This window comes from Teleopsis dalmanni, chromosome 2, assembly GCF_002237135.1.
Source record: "Teleopsis dalmanni isolate 2A chromosome 2, ASM223713v2, whole genome shotgun sequence".
NCBI classification, from domain to species: Eukaryota; Metazoa; Arthropoda; class Insecta; order Diptera; family Diopsidae; genus Teleopsis; species Teleopsis dalmanni.
In genome coordinates this window covers 70,140,317-70,157,094 of record NC_051847.1, presented here as the reverse complement: position 1 = coordinate 70,157,094, position 16,778 = coordinate 70,140,317, and the positions used below count along the sequence as shown (strand labels likewise).

The 16,778-nt window shown below is 29.0% G+C and overlaps 1 protein-coding gene across 2 annotated transcripts in view; it reads right to left on the bottom strand.

Moving 5' to 3' along the window:
- The window catches only part of LOC119681637 (protein fem-1 homolog B), a 21,886-nt gene extending 6,899 nt beyond the window's left edge, over nucleotides 1-14,987 (bottom strand). The window contains exons 1-2 of one of the 2 annotated variants that reach the window (XM_038094882.1): nucleotides 5,716-5,803; nucleotides 5,549-5,645 (exon numbers count right to left, since the gene is read on the bottom strand). In XM_038094882.1, the coding sequence (XP_037950810.1) occupies nucleotides 5,549-5,645; nucleotides 5,716-5,735 (117 nt within the window). In that variant the 5' untranslated portion in view covers nucleotides 5,736-5,803. Of the gene's footprint in view, nucleotides 1-5,548; nucleotides 5,646-5,715; nucleotides 5,804-14,559 lie in introns of those variants that run through there. The other variant, XM_038094881.1, reaches the window with a different exon arrangement.
- Nucleotides 14,988-16,778: the final 1,791 nt, after the last annotated feature.

Genomic DNA, 16,778 nt, shown 5'->3' with positions numbered 1-16,778 from the left:
TTAAAAATTTATACATAATCCATTTTTATTATGCATTTCTTATCTTCTACATATATTAAATACCATGATTTTACAATCACGATTAATTAAACAGTTACCGACTCCCTTTAGAAACTTACTACACCAATAGCTATATACATATTCTCCAAATATTGTACGATGTGATTAATTTCTAAACTCATAGTCACTATAATGTAATGTTCAATTAAAATACTTATATCTGTTAATATTCCGACTCATATGCAACGGTAATGAATAGACAAATGTCAATAAAATCTTGTATGTGGGATTTATTACAATAATAGTGGAGAAATGTAATAGATTACTTTTGCTCCACAGATGGCGCTTTTTACAATTAGTTGTATGCTGTGTTTAGACTATTGTATTTAACTCAACAAATATATTGCAATATGTGTCGCTTTTCCAAACAACATCGATATAAAATCCACACAAAAATATGTTAAAGCGATTTGATGAGTATGTGTAAATATACTATTAAATAATTAATTAATGGAGGCAGGAATTTTTAACGTAAAAAAGTTTTAAGCGTTTACACTTAAACTTAGCGAACAATAAAACAAAAGCAATAATAAAAAGGAAATTAGTTTTTTTTTTCTTCAAAGTTTACTTTAAAATATGTTTCACCGCCTGTACATTGTTTTTTTTATTGTTTAGAATTAAATTTATTAAATTAGAATTAAGATAAATACATTGATTATGTGGGTAATATATAGATCAATCTTTTATTTTGGAAAAAAAATACCCTTATCATCTCCGAATTGATTTAAAATTTTTTACGGACTCCTTTTATAAAATAAGAAGACCCTTATTTCGGGAAAAATTTCTCAAAAAAGGTGTCCGATTTGTTAAAGAATGACCCATATATGAAAATTTAAATATATTTAAAGATAAATGAGATTTTCATTTTTGTTTTGCTAAAATGTTTCATTAAAAAGCACAAGAAACTCTAAGAAAGCAATGAACTAAAGAAGCAAATAGTAAAGTAAATCCGAAGGTCAAGAAACTGCAGAAAAAATATATTCAGTATATATCTTTCAGTATAAAAAACAATTTTTAAAATTTTATATTGTATATTTTATTGCTTTTTTGGTAATTAACTTTTTAAGAAAAATAAAAAAATTAATAAATAAATGCGCAACATGTCGAAAAAAAATAAAATAAAAAAAAAGTAAATTTGGAGCGACAATAGGATGTATCTTCCCATGAATCAGATATATACTATAAAAGGAATTTTATTTAGTATTAAAAAACGATAGATATGCCATGCCAAGACTCAAATAATATATATATATATATATTGTAAATATATATTGTATATAATTAAATATTTAAAATAATAAAAGAAAATAAAGTTAGAAATTAAATAAAGATAGCGGGGCAAGTCAATAAGTTGTTAGAAAATCAGCTAGAAAAGGATATAAAAGAGATGTCGATGAGATGAAAATTATATTTGCATAGTATGTGCAATTTTATACTAAGTGCAAAAATGTTTAAAGATATTTTAACATATTTCAGATGAATTTCTGTATCAATTTATTACTAAATACAACATGGACCTATTGGACCCAATAAGAATTGACCTTAAATCACCTTGAAATGGATCAAAAATTCCAGATATGTCGAAAGAAGCGTTTTGAAATAGAAGTTTTTATTTCAAAAATAAGGGATTATGTAAAAAAACTGTCTTCATCTAAAAATTCTGATCTATTTATTGTATAATTTGTGAATTTCATTACTTTAGACATTAAACATTATTATATATTGAATTAAATTTTAAATTTTTTGTACGTATTCAGCATATATATCCGATAGGTATTACACAACGCTGGCCCTGTTGACATTGCAATATAGTTGCGAGAAAGTTGAAAATTGGAAACTAGAAAAAATATATAGACGGATTAAGAAATGCAACTCTATGGCTTAAAAGTGCTCTGCAGCTATCACTCACGGTAGGTTTCACTATAACTATATTTTTCTTATTCTAATAGTATAACCACAGACTATAAACATAAAGCACAGATTACCACCACTATTGGAGAAAAAATTTGACTGGATTATATACTAAAAAAAAAACAATTAAACGCCGTCCGTTATGGTTTAGACGGCATTCGAAAATTGAGTCCCATGATGTACGAAACAAGAAAAATCAGAGTAACAAAATTTAGAGCTATTTAGAGACCTACAGAAGCCACTATTAGCTAGTACTAGAGTAGATATATTCGAACCTATTTAGAAGCCAGTTTCAGTATATATTGGTCATATAGTCTAACGTTTAATAAAGATAATTATACTACACAAAATTAGTTCAGTAATTTGAAAACTATTTAGAAACCTATCAAAATTACGATTGTGTAGTTCAAGTGTAGATATCGTTCAGTGCATGATGAAAATAATTACTATTTAGCCAGTTCCAGTGTTTGTAGATCATATTATCCAAACTATATTTAATTTATTATTATACTTTGAAGAATTCTAGTACACAAAAATACTTTTGATTTTCCTAAGCAGTCTACGGAGTCATTTCCAAAAGCATAGGAAAATTAGAAGAATATCTTGTCTTAAAAATTTGCTTTTACAAAAAGAATGTTAGATTTGGTAGTTAGATAGGTAGTTAGTTAGGTCATACGATATATGGTGGGAATCGAGTGAAATTGATAACAGTAAATCCAGGCATGTCTGCATATTATTTGCAAGGATTTCAAAAGTTAAGTTAAAAATTATATATTATATAGTAGGTATATGTGATAATGGTAGTTATAACAGGTATAATATGAGATCGTGTTCATGGTCGCTTTGCTCTTTAGCTTCAAATCAACAATAATTACGGAATAAGCAACAAAATATATAAATTTAAAACATGACAGAGCCCCATTTGCGCTATTTTAAAAATTACTAGCAAAGTGGGATGAGCTTTTAAAGAAATATTAAAGTACTTCAGTTGATTGAAATATAAAAAATTATTGAAAAAAGAAGAGTTAACGCAAAATACATATACTCCAATATTTTATTCCACATAATTTAATATGCTTTAAAAAATTGGATTACAACGGTCAGAAGCAGTGACGTATCCCGGAAAGTAAGGGTTAGATCCGTGCATGAAAATATATTCTATAGATAATACACTGTACAAACAATGCAACACAATATTGTCTATCATAGTCAGCCTTTGTACAATCCTGTTTATGCCACTGGTCAGAAACTGGATTTTTTAAGACTAATCATTCTTCTGTTATTCTTCAAAGTACTTCAGCGCTATTAAGTGTTCTTTTATCCGGATAATCTATAATTTAAAAAAAAATCAAAACAAAAAACACAAAATTTATTTTTAATTCCCCATATGTGAAGTTCAATAGCAGACAATGGAAACATTCTAGCATCTGTGTAATTTCATGTTCAAGGACCCACAATACACAAATTGTGTGTGAGTATCACAAAAATAGTCACAACAAATTATGTGCGATTTGCAACAAATGTTTCTCTTCTCTAGAGAAGTGCAATAAAAAACTAGAAAAATTCATGGAATGTTAGTGTAGGACAGAATTTATAGACGATGACAATTTATTAAGTTTTTTTAGATAAAATCGTAAATATATTTAATTACTTATAACAGCGAATGCCTTAAAAATGAGTAACAAATTATTATTACGGGAAGTGATGTATAATATACATCTAGATGTTTAGTCTAGATACCATTATCTGATTTTTATAGATCATCTGATTACTTCAGATATACCATAAGCTGTTGAATCACTGCTTGATTTTTGAAACAACTTTTTTAACTATTTTACAGCGCATATCAATATTTAAAATTAATTAATTAATCAATATTCTGTTTCCACTGCAGCTAAAAATACTTATGTTAATGAAATTAATATTTGGTCGTTTACATTGGTATAAGATGATTTATACATTTGAAATAGCTTGTTTCTTTAAATTTTACATATCAAACATGTGATAAATATTTCAAATTTTGGTGATTTTCCTTATGGGTAATTTGTTTGTAAGGATACATTCGACATTTTTCGCCTTAAATCAGGTGATTTAATTATAATGTGCTCATTTATATGAAAGCTCTTTGCATGGTAAATTATCCTCATTAGTGGCCTTAATGAGCAGAAATGCCTAAATGAGCCAACTGGAAACATAGTATAACATTGATGACCGTAAGCAACTTATTAAGAATCGAATATTACCAGAGATTATATCTAAAAAGAAAATTAACTCTTTGTAGAATGTCTAATCAGGATAAAAGCAACATAACGGACCTACGTCCCAGAGATACAACCAAGTGCTATGCACTACTCCCAACAAAGACATATCACTACTCGTGGCTGGTTCTGTTAGGTAAAAGCCACAACAACGAGCTGTAGGACCAAACATTAACATTGAGATCATAGGGTGGGATGCATTAAACAAAGAACCAATTAGATCATGTGGACTTTCCAATAGCCACAAAAAACAAAAAAACGAAACAACTAATATTAGTACAAAGAATTTGAAGCTTTACATCGAATGGTTCAAGGATTGACCATTTCAATAGAGTCAATTAAAGAATGTGGACTTTTCAGTAACCGCAGAAAAAGCAAGAAGCAAGTCATAGTAGACTGTGGTAGGTATAATGTAAAAAGCCAGAAAAATTTTAATATAAATTGTTTAATAGACTCATTTTAGGACCGATTATACTGATCTATTCTCTAAAGCCATTCATGTGCGACAACTTAGTGTCTCTAATCAGTCTTTTGATTTCTATATAGTCCTAAATGGTTTTATCTAAACTCTTAAACCTTTAGTTTCCTTTAACAATTTTAGGTATTTGGAGTTTGGGCATTTCTTTTGAAAACAATCAAAATATAAATTAATTAACCAGTTTTATGAAGAATGGAATATTCAAGGATATATCAAGACCGTTTAAGTCTTAAAAGGAGGTAGTGTTGGGTTAAAGTACAAAAATAATGAAAATTAGTAACACACAAAAATATATAAAGAAATCTGCAATGTCGGTCTTTGGTCACTCTTTGTGAGGTGGATATGTGAAAAACTTCTAACTCAATCTCGTAGTTCAATTTCCAACGAATTCTATCTTCTTAACTAATGATAATTTTTTTAGAAAATACTGGATTTATACCAAGTTACTCTAAAGCTGATTTCACAAAATTAATAAACTATAAATAGTTGTTTGGTTTTAGTGCTTAGATCAATCCATTTTTGTTATGCTTTGAAATCCAAAACTTTTTGAAGATATTCTACATGTTGCCATAAAAAATTCTTAGTTCTTGAAAGGAATGCTTAATTGAATGTTTTCGATTTTCATCCGCACTTTTATTCATAGCATCGATATTTTTGAGAGTACGTTTACATAATTGACGATTTTATGCCATTGTTACAAAGTGGACGTATGTTTGTGTAACACATTTTCTATATTATTTAACAGTCTGACTATGATGGGTCAAAGATAAAATATGATAGTTTAAGTTATTCCACACAAAAAAAAAAAAATTATGGTAAGAAATATACAAACACAACTCACCACAGGATATGTTATATATGAAGAAATTGGCGTTGTGCTTGATCCCTTCCAAAAGTCTGCACCCGGCCATGCCGATTGAAACCAACGTTTACGTGTTCTATTTAATTGTAAAAATATATATGAACTATGTTGACTTTCATTAGATGACTTGACTTTATAAATTTTACCGAAATAACTCCGAATTCATTTTTAAATAGGAAAATATTCCAATAAATGTACACAGACAATAATGAATTGACTTTTTTTTTTTGAATGGAAAAACGTATAAAACTCACAAGGATTCAAACTACAACTGAGTTCATATAACAAATATAAATTCAATAATAGCTCGTCGCACGAGTCCTGTCGCACAATTTAAGCCTGCGCTAAACAGACACCCTTATTTTGCATATGTAAACAATATTTTCCTGTTTAGGGGTTGAAAGGATATGTGAACGTGCTTCGTAGTGAAAGGAATTCGAACAGCTGATGGCGGTAATTTTCAGTGAGAATGGAGAGTGTAAGGAACCACAGATAATTATATTATAAGGCAGTTGTTTATAGTTGCTTATCTCAAATTATAAATGTAGTTCAATAGCACCAATGTCTCTATTGAAAGAAGAAGTCTTTTAGAACAATTGTTTGATATAAAAGAAAATTTTAATAGTCAAAAGTGAAAGGAATTAATTTATAAATATGGAGGTATTTTTTATTAAGTCAGTTATACATAACTACTGATAATTTATATTGCAATCTAATTGACTCCAAAGTTAGAGACTATGTTAATAAAAAATATATATAATATTCTGATAATAGAACCATTTATAAAAATAAAAAAAAATTCTATAAAATTAATCGTGTTGGATTAAACATCTAACTGCTTAAATATATATTTATTTAATAATATTTAAATAAGCTTATTTAAAAAATTTTTATTTGTTTTTAAAAGATTTTATTTTAACCGATATTTTGACTATAATCTATAGTCATCATTAAGGCACTATACATTTATTTAAAAATTTTTTGTAAATATTTAAAACTTAACATTTTAAACAATTTCTAACAACTAACTTTACATCACACTTTAAAGACTGTTCTAAACTACCAGATTAAATAGAGATTATATGACCTGTCTCCGATACAAAATGATAATAACATTATAATATATAAAAACAAACTCAGCTTTTTTAAAATCACACACATTTGTGATGAACACACTTGAGCATGTAACATTTTACTTTATAAATAATAAATTTTGACAGTTTATTATTTTTTCGTTATATTGTGACAAATATAAAACTCACCTTGACATGGTGAGTAAAAAAAAACTTTTTATGTTAAATAGCAAGTAATTTGTCAGGTTTATCAGAAAAGCACTATATGTCACATAATACCACAGGCTGAAACGGACCCAAAAATATGAAAGCAGCTCGTGAAGACGACCAAAATTCAAATTAGACTATAATGTAATATAAAGCACTATATGTCACATAATACCACAGGCTGAAATGGACCCAAAAATATGAAAGTAGGTCGTGAAGAAGACCAAAATTCAAATTGGACTATAATGCCAATAAAATAAAAATAAATTGAAATTATTACACTTAAAAATAAACCTATAAGCGGCAATAAAATGTTTAACCACCTGAGACTACAGACATATATCAAGTAATTTACTTAAGCGGTTCAACTGACATGAGCTTCCAACGTTCTATTTAACAAGGTAGCAAAGGCATACTATAAAATAGAATGTATTACTAATTCGGAGATTTTAATTTTGACGGGTTTGATTTAAAGAACTGCACATGCTATTCCTAATTTTGGTCGTCCCAACAATACTATTGTATACTATATATACAAGAGAGCTACCGTGTCCCCAGGATGTATATATAAAAATTATTTTATCTCTGTTAATAAAGTACAACATATATCTTAGTTGAGAATATATTTAAAACATAAATGGAAACCTTTAAGATAGACTACAGATTATCATATTACTTATAATATTTATTAAAATTATAGACAGACATGTTATCAGACCATAAATTATCATATTACTTATAACATTTATTAATAGTACCGAAATTATCGAAATTAGAAGTTGTCTAATTGATTTTCTGACAAAACCTAGTAATAAGAGTAATCAACATAACATTATACAGGATATTTCATTACGAAAGATGACTTCTTCACCCAAGAAATAAAAACAATTGTTACGTTCTGGGTCTATTTGCAATTTTTACTGAGTCACAGCTTGTTAAAGAGACACATAAACCTTCAGTCAAAAAGTCATGACAGATTAATTTTGAGTCCATTGAAAAAAGTTTTACTGGATACCTAATGTTTCATTGTGCTTAATCGAATTAGAAAACTGTTTTGGTTAATTATTAACTATTTAAAGAATTTTAATGTAAACATTTAATATGAGTATTGTTTATATTATTTTTTTTTAATTATTTTCATTATGGTCATTTATGGTCATTTTCTATATAACGTTGTCTCCATATAACTATAAATAAATACAAAAACAAAATTGAATAATTTTTTCTTTAAAAGTTTACATTAATAGGATTTAACTACTAAACAAACAAATTAATAATAGTGAACTCTAAACAAATAACATATGTTTTTATTTTTTTACAAATAACAACTTTTTCAATAGTTTTACAATTTCTTCAGACTATCATATTACAATTAAACGAAATAAAGTGATCTCATGACATACTATTGTACATTCCGAGTACATTTGTCAATTAGGGGTAAAAATTGTGCTGAATAAACTATTTTATTCTCCATTTACTATAAACTTCTTAACAGATCCTGTCACCAAGTATAACTCTCTGCCAACAGAAACAGTGACGCACCTTGGTATTCACCTTGACCAACGTTTAACTTTGTGGAAACATATCTAAACAAAAAGGAATAAAATATAGCTCAAGGGTATAAGCTTTCGCTGACTGAATCTCTTATGTTTAGAGTATAAAGTCTTGTTACACAACTAATCTGGATGTACGACTAACAACTATATGGTAATGCCTGTACATAGAAATCCTGCAAAGAGCTCAAGCTTAGAATCTTCTCAAAAGCTCAAGATTCTAATAATGACAGAGAGTGGACCAGATATACCAGAGTGTACTCTAGTAAATCAAAAATGAAAACATACTTTTCGATTTTAAAGTTCTGATGATTAAATTCGAGTTTGAGAGAATAAGGCAGAAACATGTTGCAAATCTTGAAAACCATGTAAATCCGCTGGTTAGACCTCCTCTTGCTAATATGATAAATTCATCTAGACCGAAACGGAATTATATACCTGCCATCCTGTTTTCCTAAAAATTATTCTATTTAATTTAATTTATGCGCCGTGATGTCTAATAAATAAGCCCTGGCTACTTATTCAAAGGTCCCTTAAAATAATTTAGAATTCTTTTTATAATTCATTTTAGTATATGTATATAAAGTAATTTATACTGTAATTATTATTAGATTTTGGAATTCTAAAACTTATTGTTAGGCTTTAAATAAAAGGGATTCAATAAGCCTACATTGTTAAAAAAAAAAAAAAAAATAAAAAAAAAAAATAAAAAAAAATAAAAAAAAAATAATAATAAAAAAATAAAAAAAAAATACTTAAAAAAAATAATAAAAAAAAATTATTAACTTCAATCCAAATAAGCTAACACCAATTAAATAAAAACGGTGCCATATTTCAAAATTTCTCTAAATGCGAAATGTAGCCCCTTCAATATCTATTATTAGTGGTATTCACCATACCATACCATATGGTTGGTAACCGATAAAAAATAGGTCATCAAATTGAAAAATCTGGTTTCAATTGCTAAAGATTGTATATACACTTGCCCATGCCTTCACCATGAACCTATTATATCTGGGAAGGGACCAATGCCTAATAGGCCCTTGCTCCTTATTTATTACAAAGAGAGGTGCTATATATTCGTCTTCTGACTTGACTATCGTTTTTATTGGTTTTTGGTTAAATATACCAATATTTCATACTAAATATTTTCATTCTATATATAAAGATTGTAATAAGTTTTATAACCAAGTTGATATATATATTTTAAAACTCAATTAAATAAATTAATTAATAATAAATATTTTCTTTTGATATTTTCTTTCTTTGATATTTTGTTTTTTTTTTGCAAATAAAATGCAGTGCCGAAAGGAACTTATGCTATTTACAGATATATATTGGATGTATAATCATTTTAATATAATTAAACAACTTTGTGAAATATTAAATGAATATTAAATTTTATAAGTTTAAATAATAAAATTAACAAAATCATTATTTATATTGTGGTAAACAGAGAATTTTACTGTAAATATTATTATTTCATTTTTTTATTACAAAAAGAAAAACAGACAAAGAAAATCCACACGGGCACGAGTTTTTATTAATAGAACACATGCGCTATCTTAATCAGTTGCACTGATCCACATACGGCGCTACTTTATCTAATAAATTAGTTTCTACAATACTGTCATATGAATAACTGTCGGAAATGTCTATATATATTTCTGTTTTCTTCAGATATTTTCTTAGTATACATATATCAGGAAAAGATACTCATTTTTATTTTTTCACTTATCTGAAAGATATAGAAAATTGTTAGAATAAATATATACATTATATGTAATAAACCATATATGCAGATAATGTTGGAATCGTGTTTAATGACACTACTAAGATAGCAAGATTATAAACTTACTTTAACACATGCTTATAGCTTCTAATAAATAATGGACACATCATATAAGTAAATAATTTAAACCCGATACAAACTTAATCAAAAAGTTGTAGGAATTATCACCAAGTGGTACTACCAGAAGATCCAGAACAGTACAAAGTACAGCCGTTAATTAACCTGATTTATTTTTTGGCTTATTCTGTTTGAATCATCCAAAAAAGCTATGGTGTAGAGCACATTTTAGTAGCCATGGCATGATAACAAAAACCCAAAGACGACTCTGATGGCTATAAAAATTTCGATTCAAAATTTTTCGAGAACTTGACCAACAGCAGTTTTAAGGAGATATTAGTTTATAGAGAGTACTTTAAAGAGACCAATATTGATTATCACAAATCAGTTCCTGTTGCTGTTGTAACCCACCGGGATCTGCTTGTAAAGTCCCTTTGGGGGTGTTGAACGGCACTTGGTGGTTGTGGTTGTGGTTGAAGAGTGGCTCCAGGAGATAGACACGATCGTTCTTGGAACCAGAATAAATTCCTTAATCTTTTCGATTAATTTACTTTACTACTAAATTGAATTGTAAAAATACAATGATGTATGTCCAGTATGTATGTTGCAGTGCGGAATGTGCTGACAGTAATTTATAGAAAAAATTACCCATTAACGTTTACTAATAGAATATACCAAATCGCTAATTAATACAATTGGTTACTTACAGGATACTGTATAATAGGAACCTGTAGTGACTACTATTATAGGTATGGTTTAGAGAAGAAAATGAAATATGCTGCTCATCTACATAGTCGGTTATTATCCCTTCCTAAAGATGGTTCATGCGCTCTGGGTTCTCCTTTTGTAAAGTATATCTAGAACGTAGGAATTAAAGATATTGCCTGCCTTGTTAAAGGGACACATTACGTTTCCGGTTCAGAAATAGTTGCCACCTACCCAAATTCTCAATTGTCAAGTAGTTGCTAAAAATTTTTTATCATGTAACAAAGAATTTACTACTTTTTAGGACTTAAATGAATCTGGTCTTATATGCTTGGGCTAACACTATGGACTATTATTTAAAACTTGGAGTGAAGTATTTTATGAATACTTAAGTATTATTTGAAGTTATTATATATTAAAGTTTAGTCTATAAAAGCGAAAAGATCTGTTGCGATATTGATATGACTACTATAAAATGTATGTATTAATTCAGATAAATATACTAACATATTAATATTAGATTTCTTAACTCTAGTACATATAAAACTGAAATAAATAAAATATATATAATAAATAAATAAATACATCAACTTTTCAATTTATTAGTTTTACTCAACTACTGATCCAACTCAGCTAATCAAAGATCAATCCAAAAATTTTATTAAATCTTAGCAGAATTAGGTTCTGCGTGAAGGTCTGAGTGAAGGTAATTTAAATATACACTAATGTATTTACTTGTTAAACATTATATTAATTTTGTTTTTTTTAAATAGTTCGTTATAAATTGTTCAGCCATACAATTTGGGGAGCAGGAATCTTTTTGTGGCTGCTTGATAACCAGTCCGACAGTCCGATAACTAACACATTTTTTTAATATCTCGGTTCAGACGTAATACTCTCATTGGCAACAGGATTCAAAAACGATTAATTGTTCATTATACTCCTGGTATGTTATGTTTGATATTGAATATACAAGACCAGAAGAGTGCAACTTCTTATATAGATTGGTTCATTATTTTTACTTTAAACAGGATTTCATAACACTTTTGTTTTGTTTAATTTGATATGAAATATATAAGACAATAATTCAAATATAAACTTTTCATTCTTTTGACTTTTTGGTGTTTACTGTTCATCTTTGGTGGAACAGGGTTAAGATTAGTAGTGAATTATTTGGTGGGACCAACTTTGAATCCAAATATAAACTTTTCATTTTCTGACTTTAAACACTCGTTCTTCTTTAGCGGAACAGGGTTGAGATTACTAGTGAGTTACTTAGTGAGGCATCGTGTGTTGCGCTATATAAAGTGATATCTTACATACAATAACGTAGAATAATGTCAGCCTGAAAGGACGAAAGACTACCAGTCAGTATCTTTGTGGTCTGAACTAAGGTCTGACTGTACTAAGGTTAAAACTTATAATCACTTCTATAATTAGAAGCTTTCCAACTCCAGAATTTATGGACTGGATAGTAGTACAAAAGTTTTCTAAATGTTGCATTACACTACACTTTCAGGAAACTAAATTCGTATCTATCTATTCAAAACATCTATATATCTTTCTAAAATACAAAGAGTACATGCCACCTAAAAAAGTAGAGGTCTTTTATCAAAACACTTTTCCACTGAGTTTTAGTTTTATAAATAAAGGCTGATGCGGATAAATTGAAATGATTTCATGAACATCAGATGAAGAGAAATGGGTGCGGATTGATGATTTATACGCAGCAATGCTGGCATTGATATAGTATAAAGAAAAAGCGTCAACGTCGCTGATATGCATCGTGCTATTGACTGATCTCTTATTATTCTTTCTTTCTTCACAATATAAACATTTGCAGTTTTGTTCCCAGTTGATGGGACATTTGTGTAAGAATTAAAACAATGTGATCCCGTTCACCAAACAGGCAATGATGAGCACATGCTTGAAATGACCTAAAATTAGTTGATTTTCTTGACAATGTATTTATTTTATTTTTAATTGTTTTTATACATTATTTTCGTTTCTTTTTGAAAACAAAACAAAGAGACATTTTTCGAGACAAAATGGGACTGATTTATGTTCTTGTTTTTTATGGCGTAGTCAATTTCAGAACCAGTACTTCATTTTGTGACAGTAAACAAGTAACACGTCTAAATAAGAACAGGGAAATGTATTTAAAAAAAGGAGTAGTCATTAAACTGTAAACATTCAATAAGTATTTTTAACAATCATAGGTGAAGATGCTCAGGATGCTCAGAAAATATCTTAAACCATTATAAAACTTAGTTTTTAAAAGAAAATAGGGATAACTGATGGACTTTTACTTTTACTAAGTGGTTTTTGTTGTAATAGCTCGTCGTAATCTATACATTATTATTATTGTAACAAAGGGGATAGTGCATTGCAACCCAAAAGATCTATTGTGCCCCATGATCTACACATGGGACTACATGGATTAGGATATGGTAGTTAAGAAAATGTGAGGGAGGAGTGAATTGTTTGGGAACGAATGTTGATTTGGGTTAAAGTGGAGAAACCTAGTTACTTTAATGTAAACTTCTATCAGGTAGAAGTTAATAAATCTAGACTCCTTCGAAACCCTCAAATCAAATCAGCTTCAATTGCTGTCCAGACCAGATCCAATCGCGGGCCAATACTAATTACTGTGCAGATTGAAGGGCCGCAAAAACAAATACATACGTTCATAGTTGTTTTCGACAAAAATAAAAATAAGGTTATAATGTTTAGTTATATTAATTTATCAATTTAAATTTATTTATTTGGCATACCATAAAAATAAAATAATGTAGTTTTACCAGTACACCAAAAATTTTCGTAATTGTAGTAGATGTCGCGGGCCACACAAACATTAGGTGCGGGCCACACAAACATTAGGTGCGGGCCACACAAACATTAGGTGCGGGCCGCACAAACATTAGGTGCGGGTCGCACAGACATTACGTGCGGGTCGCACAAACATTAGGTGCGGGTCGCACAAACGTTAGGTGCGAGCCGCACAAACATTAGGGCCGTGCTTTGGACAGCCCTGTATTAAACAATACAACAGACGGCTTATGTAGCAATGCACCTGTTGGAAATGACATGACTCTTATAAGACACATACATAGTACCTATACGTGTGTATATTTAGTTAACAGGAAATTCAAAAGTACCCCGCACAATCTCAAGTACCCAGTGCCTATCCTATAAGCTATAATCATAAATTCACTGATGCACCGAAATATATTTAGTACAGAAATTTTTTTTATTATTAAATAAAAGCGTAAATAAAAAAAAAAAAAAACAAAATAACGTATTAACTGCAAAAGTAATAAAAATAATATTTATTCAGAGAGAGAGAGAGAGCGAGAGAAAATTACATCAAATTAATTAATGAGTATCAAAGGAAAAAAAGTAAAATTCACGAAATTTGCAAAACGTACACAACAACAAATTTATAATTTAAGCAAAAAATACAAAAGAATAATAAATGTTAATGTCAATTTTTATTATTAACTAGGACTTCCTACAATTTGCAAATAGAAAAAACCATTTGTGGGCGGCTTTCATCCAATATTATTACTAATATTTTGTTTTGCTCTCCTTTGCGTCACTTACCAAATTAACTAAATAATTAGCGAGTTGCCTGTTGCGCACTTCATTCAAAGAGGCAACTAGCACTTTTGCTTGATTTAGCTTTGCTGCGTAGCAAATCGTATGCAATAATTTTGTATTAATTTTCTCATCCGGAAAATTTAATTTCACTTCATCGACTAGTTCATCCATTATGAAAGAGTACTTCAACTCGAATTCGGAGAGCGGAATAGTGCACATAGAAAGCCACACTTTACGCTTAACAATTGTAAATTTTAGTAATTTTTATGAAAAGTTCTACAAACACAAAACTTAATGTATATTTTTTTTATAAGTAAAGCACTGTTCTGCAATTCTTTTGCGTACGGAAATCTTAAGCGCTCCCACGCGACCCTTCTCCGTTCTTCGATGAAAATTATAGAGCTACTAGTTTTGCATTTTACTTAATATTTTCACAATAGCAAAAAATTTTCCATTCAACAGAAATCAGCTGTTAATGACATTATCTGTATTTGACAATTATCAACGTCAAACTTTTTGTCTCTCTCATGATGTTGCCAGAGGTTTGCGTTTTGTTTATTATTTATTACGTGTTTTTTGCTATGTTTACGTGAGGCTTAAAATTAAATGAAAAAAAATATTTAGGACGTGTGCGAGTTAGACTAAGTTGATGCTGAACCAAATGGGAGATTTTTTAGGATTTTTTTTTGCACTGCATACATTTAGCCATTTATCAACACGTATCGACACATCACTTCATTATCGGCTCAACTTAGAATTTCCCTCATTTAGAACTTAGCCTAACTCGCATACGTCCTTAAAATCAATTTTTAAGAGTACGTGCACCCAATAATATTTGAACAAATTAAAAGATAGTGTTATGGTAGAATTTAAGCATTAATTTAGATACTAAATAAATTATTTCACATTGCTAAATTGTGTCATTCAATCGATATTTTAAGCAATTTAGCAAATCTGAAATAACTTATTTTAAATATTTATGTTAAGCTGAGACAACTTAACTGGAGCAACAATGAAATATGCAACGTTGCATTATGCACTGTTAACAGTGTTCCAATTAATTGATTGCTGAGGTATTATTAATATTGATATTTTTGCACAAAAAATAATATAAAAAAACAATAAAAAAATTAATCAATCTATAAAATCTATACCTTGATTCTTGTCGAAAACATAATTCTGCTTTATATAGAGTAAGTTTCAAGTGCTTAATCTATAACCAATAAGCAATATTGCTTATTGAATACTATAAGAATTAAGGCTTTTCAAATATACAGATGGTATTCAAAAATGAAAATCTCAATGCTAAGGACAGGATGCAGTTATACAACCAAATAATTCGACCGTCACTTCTATATGGATGTGTAGTGTTCAGCAAGGCCCCAAACGCTACTCTTTACCAACTAGAAATTGCACAAAGTCAGGCTCTGAGAAGACTTTTCAAAGTACCATGGTACATTAGCACAAATGACAAGCGCAGGAACCTGAAGATTGATCCGATCAAAAAATTCATATAAAGATAGAGCCCTGGAATTATTTACGAAAACTGACAGGCTTACCAACACCGCATAATCTAATCACAGAATGGTTACAGGCGTCTCGGGTAGGTGTGTAGATCTGAGGTTAGTTATTACTTAGTCTGATGAAGTGATAAACAATAATCCAGTCAAGGCGTGCAGAGGGGTTATGAAGAAATCTCGCTTTGTTCTATGTTCACACACACCTTAATTTCGCAAAAATCTTAATTTCATCTTCATTTTAGAGAAATAAATTAAAATTAAATAATAATACTTGTAATAAGTGTAAATAGTTTGTAAATTGCACAGATGTTTTTAATATTAGGAATTTCCCTGATGAAGGCAAAAGCGAATTTGTCGAAAAACGTATAGGAATATACAAAAATACGATCAAAATGAAAGTGAAACTCCTAAAAAAAATACCGACTTTGAAATTAAGTTGTTTTTTCCATACAAAATTCAGTTTTAAGGTTAGAACGAAATTAAGGAAAATTCCCTAATTTCGTTGAAACGAAGGCCGAAATTAAGGAACATTTCAAACGTAACTATGAGTAAGATAAAATTTAGGCAAAAGATAAAGTTGAGATTACAGTTGAAATGATAGTTGAGTTTAATAAAACCGGGAAAATATCTTGAAAGTAGAGAGTACAAAATGTTAGTACAGTATGAACACTTTCGAAATTAACTTATTTTCATTTTTACGAA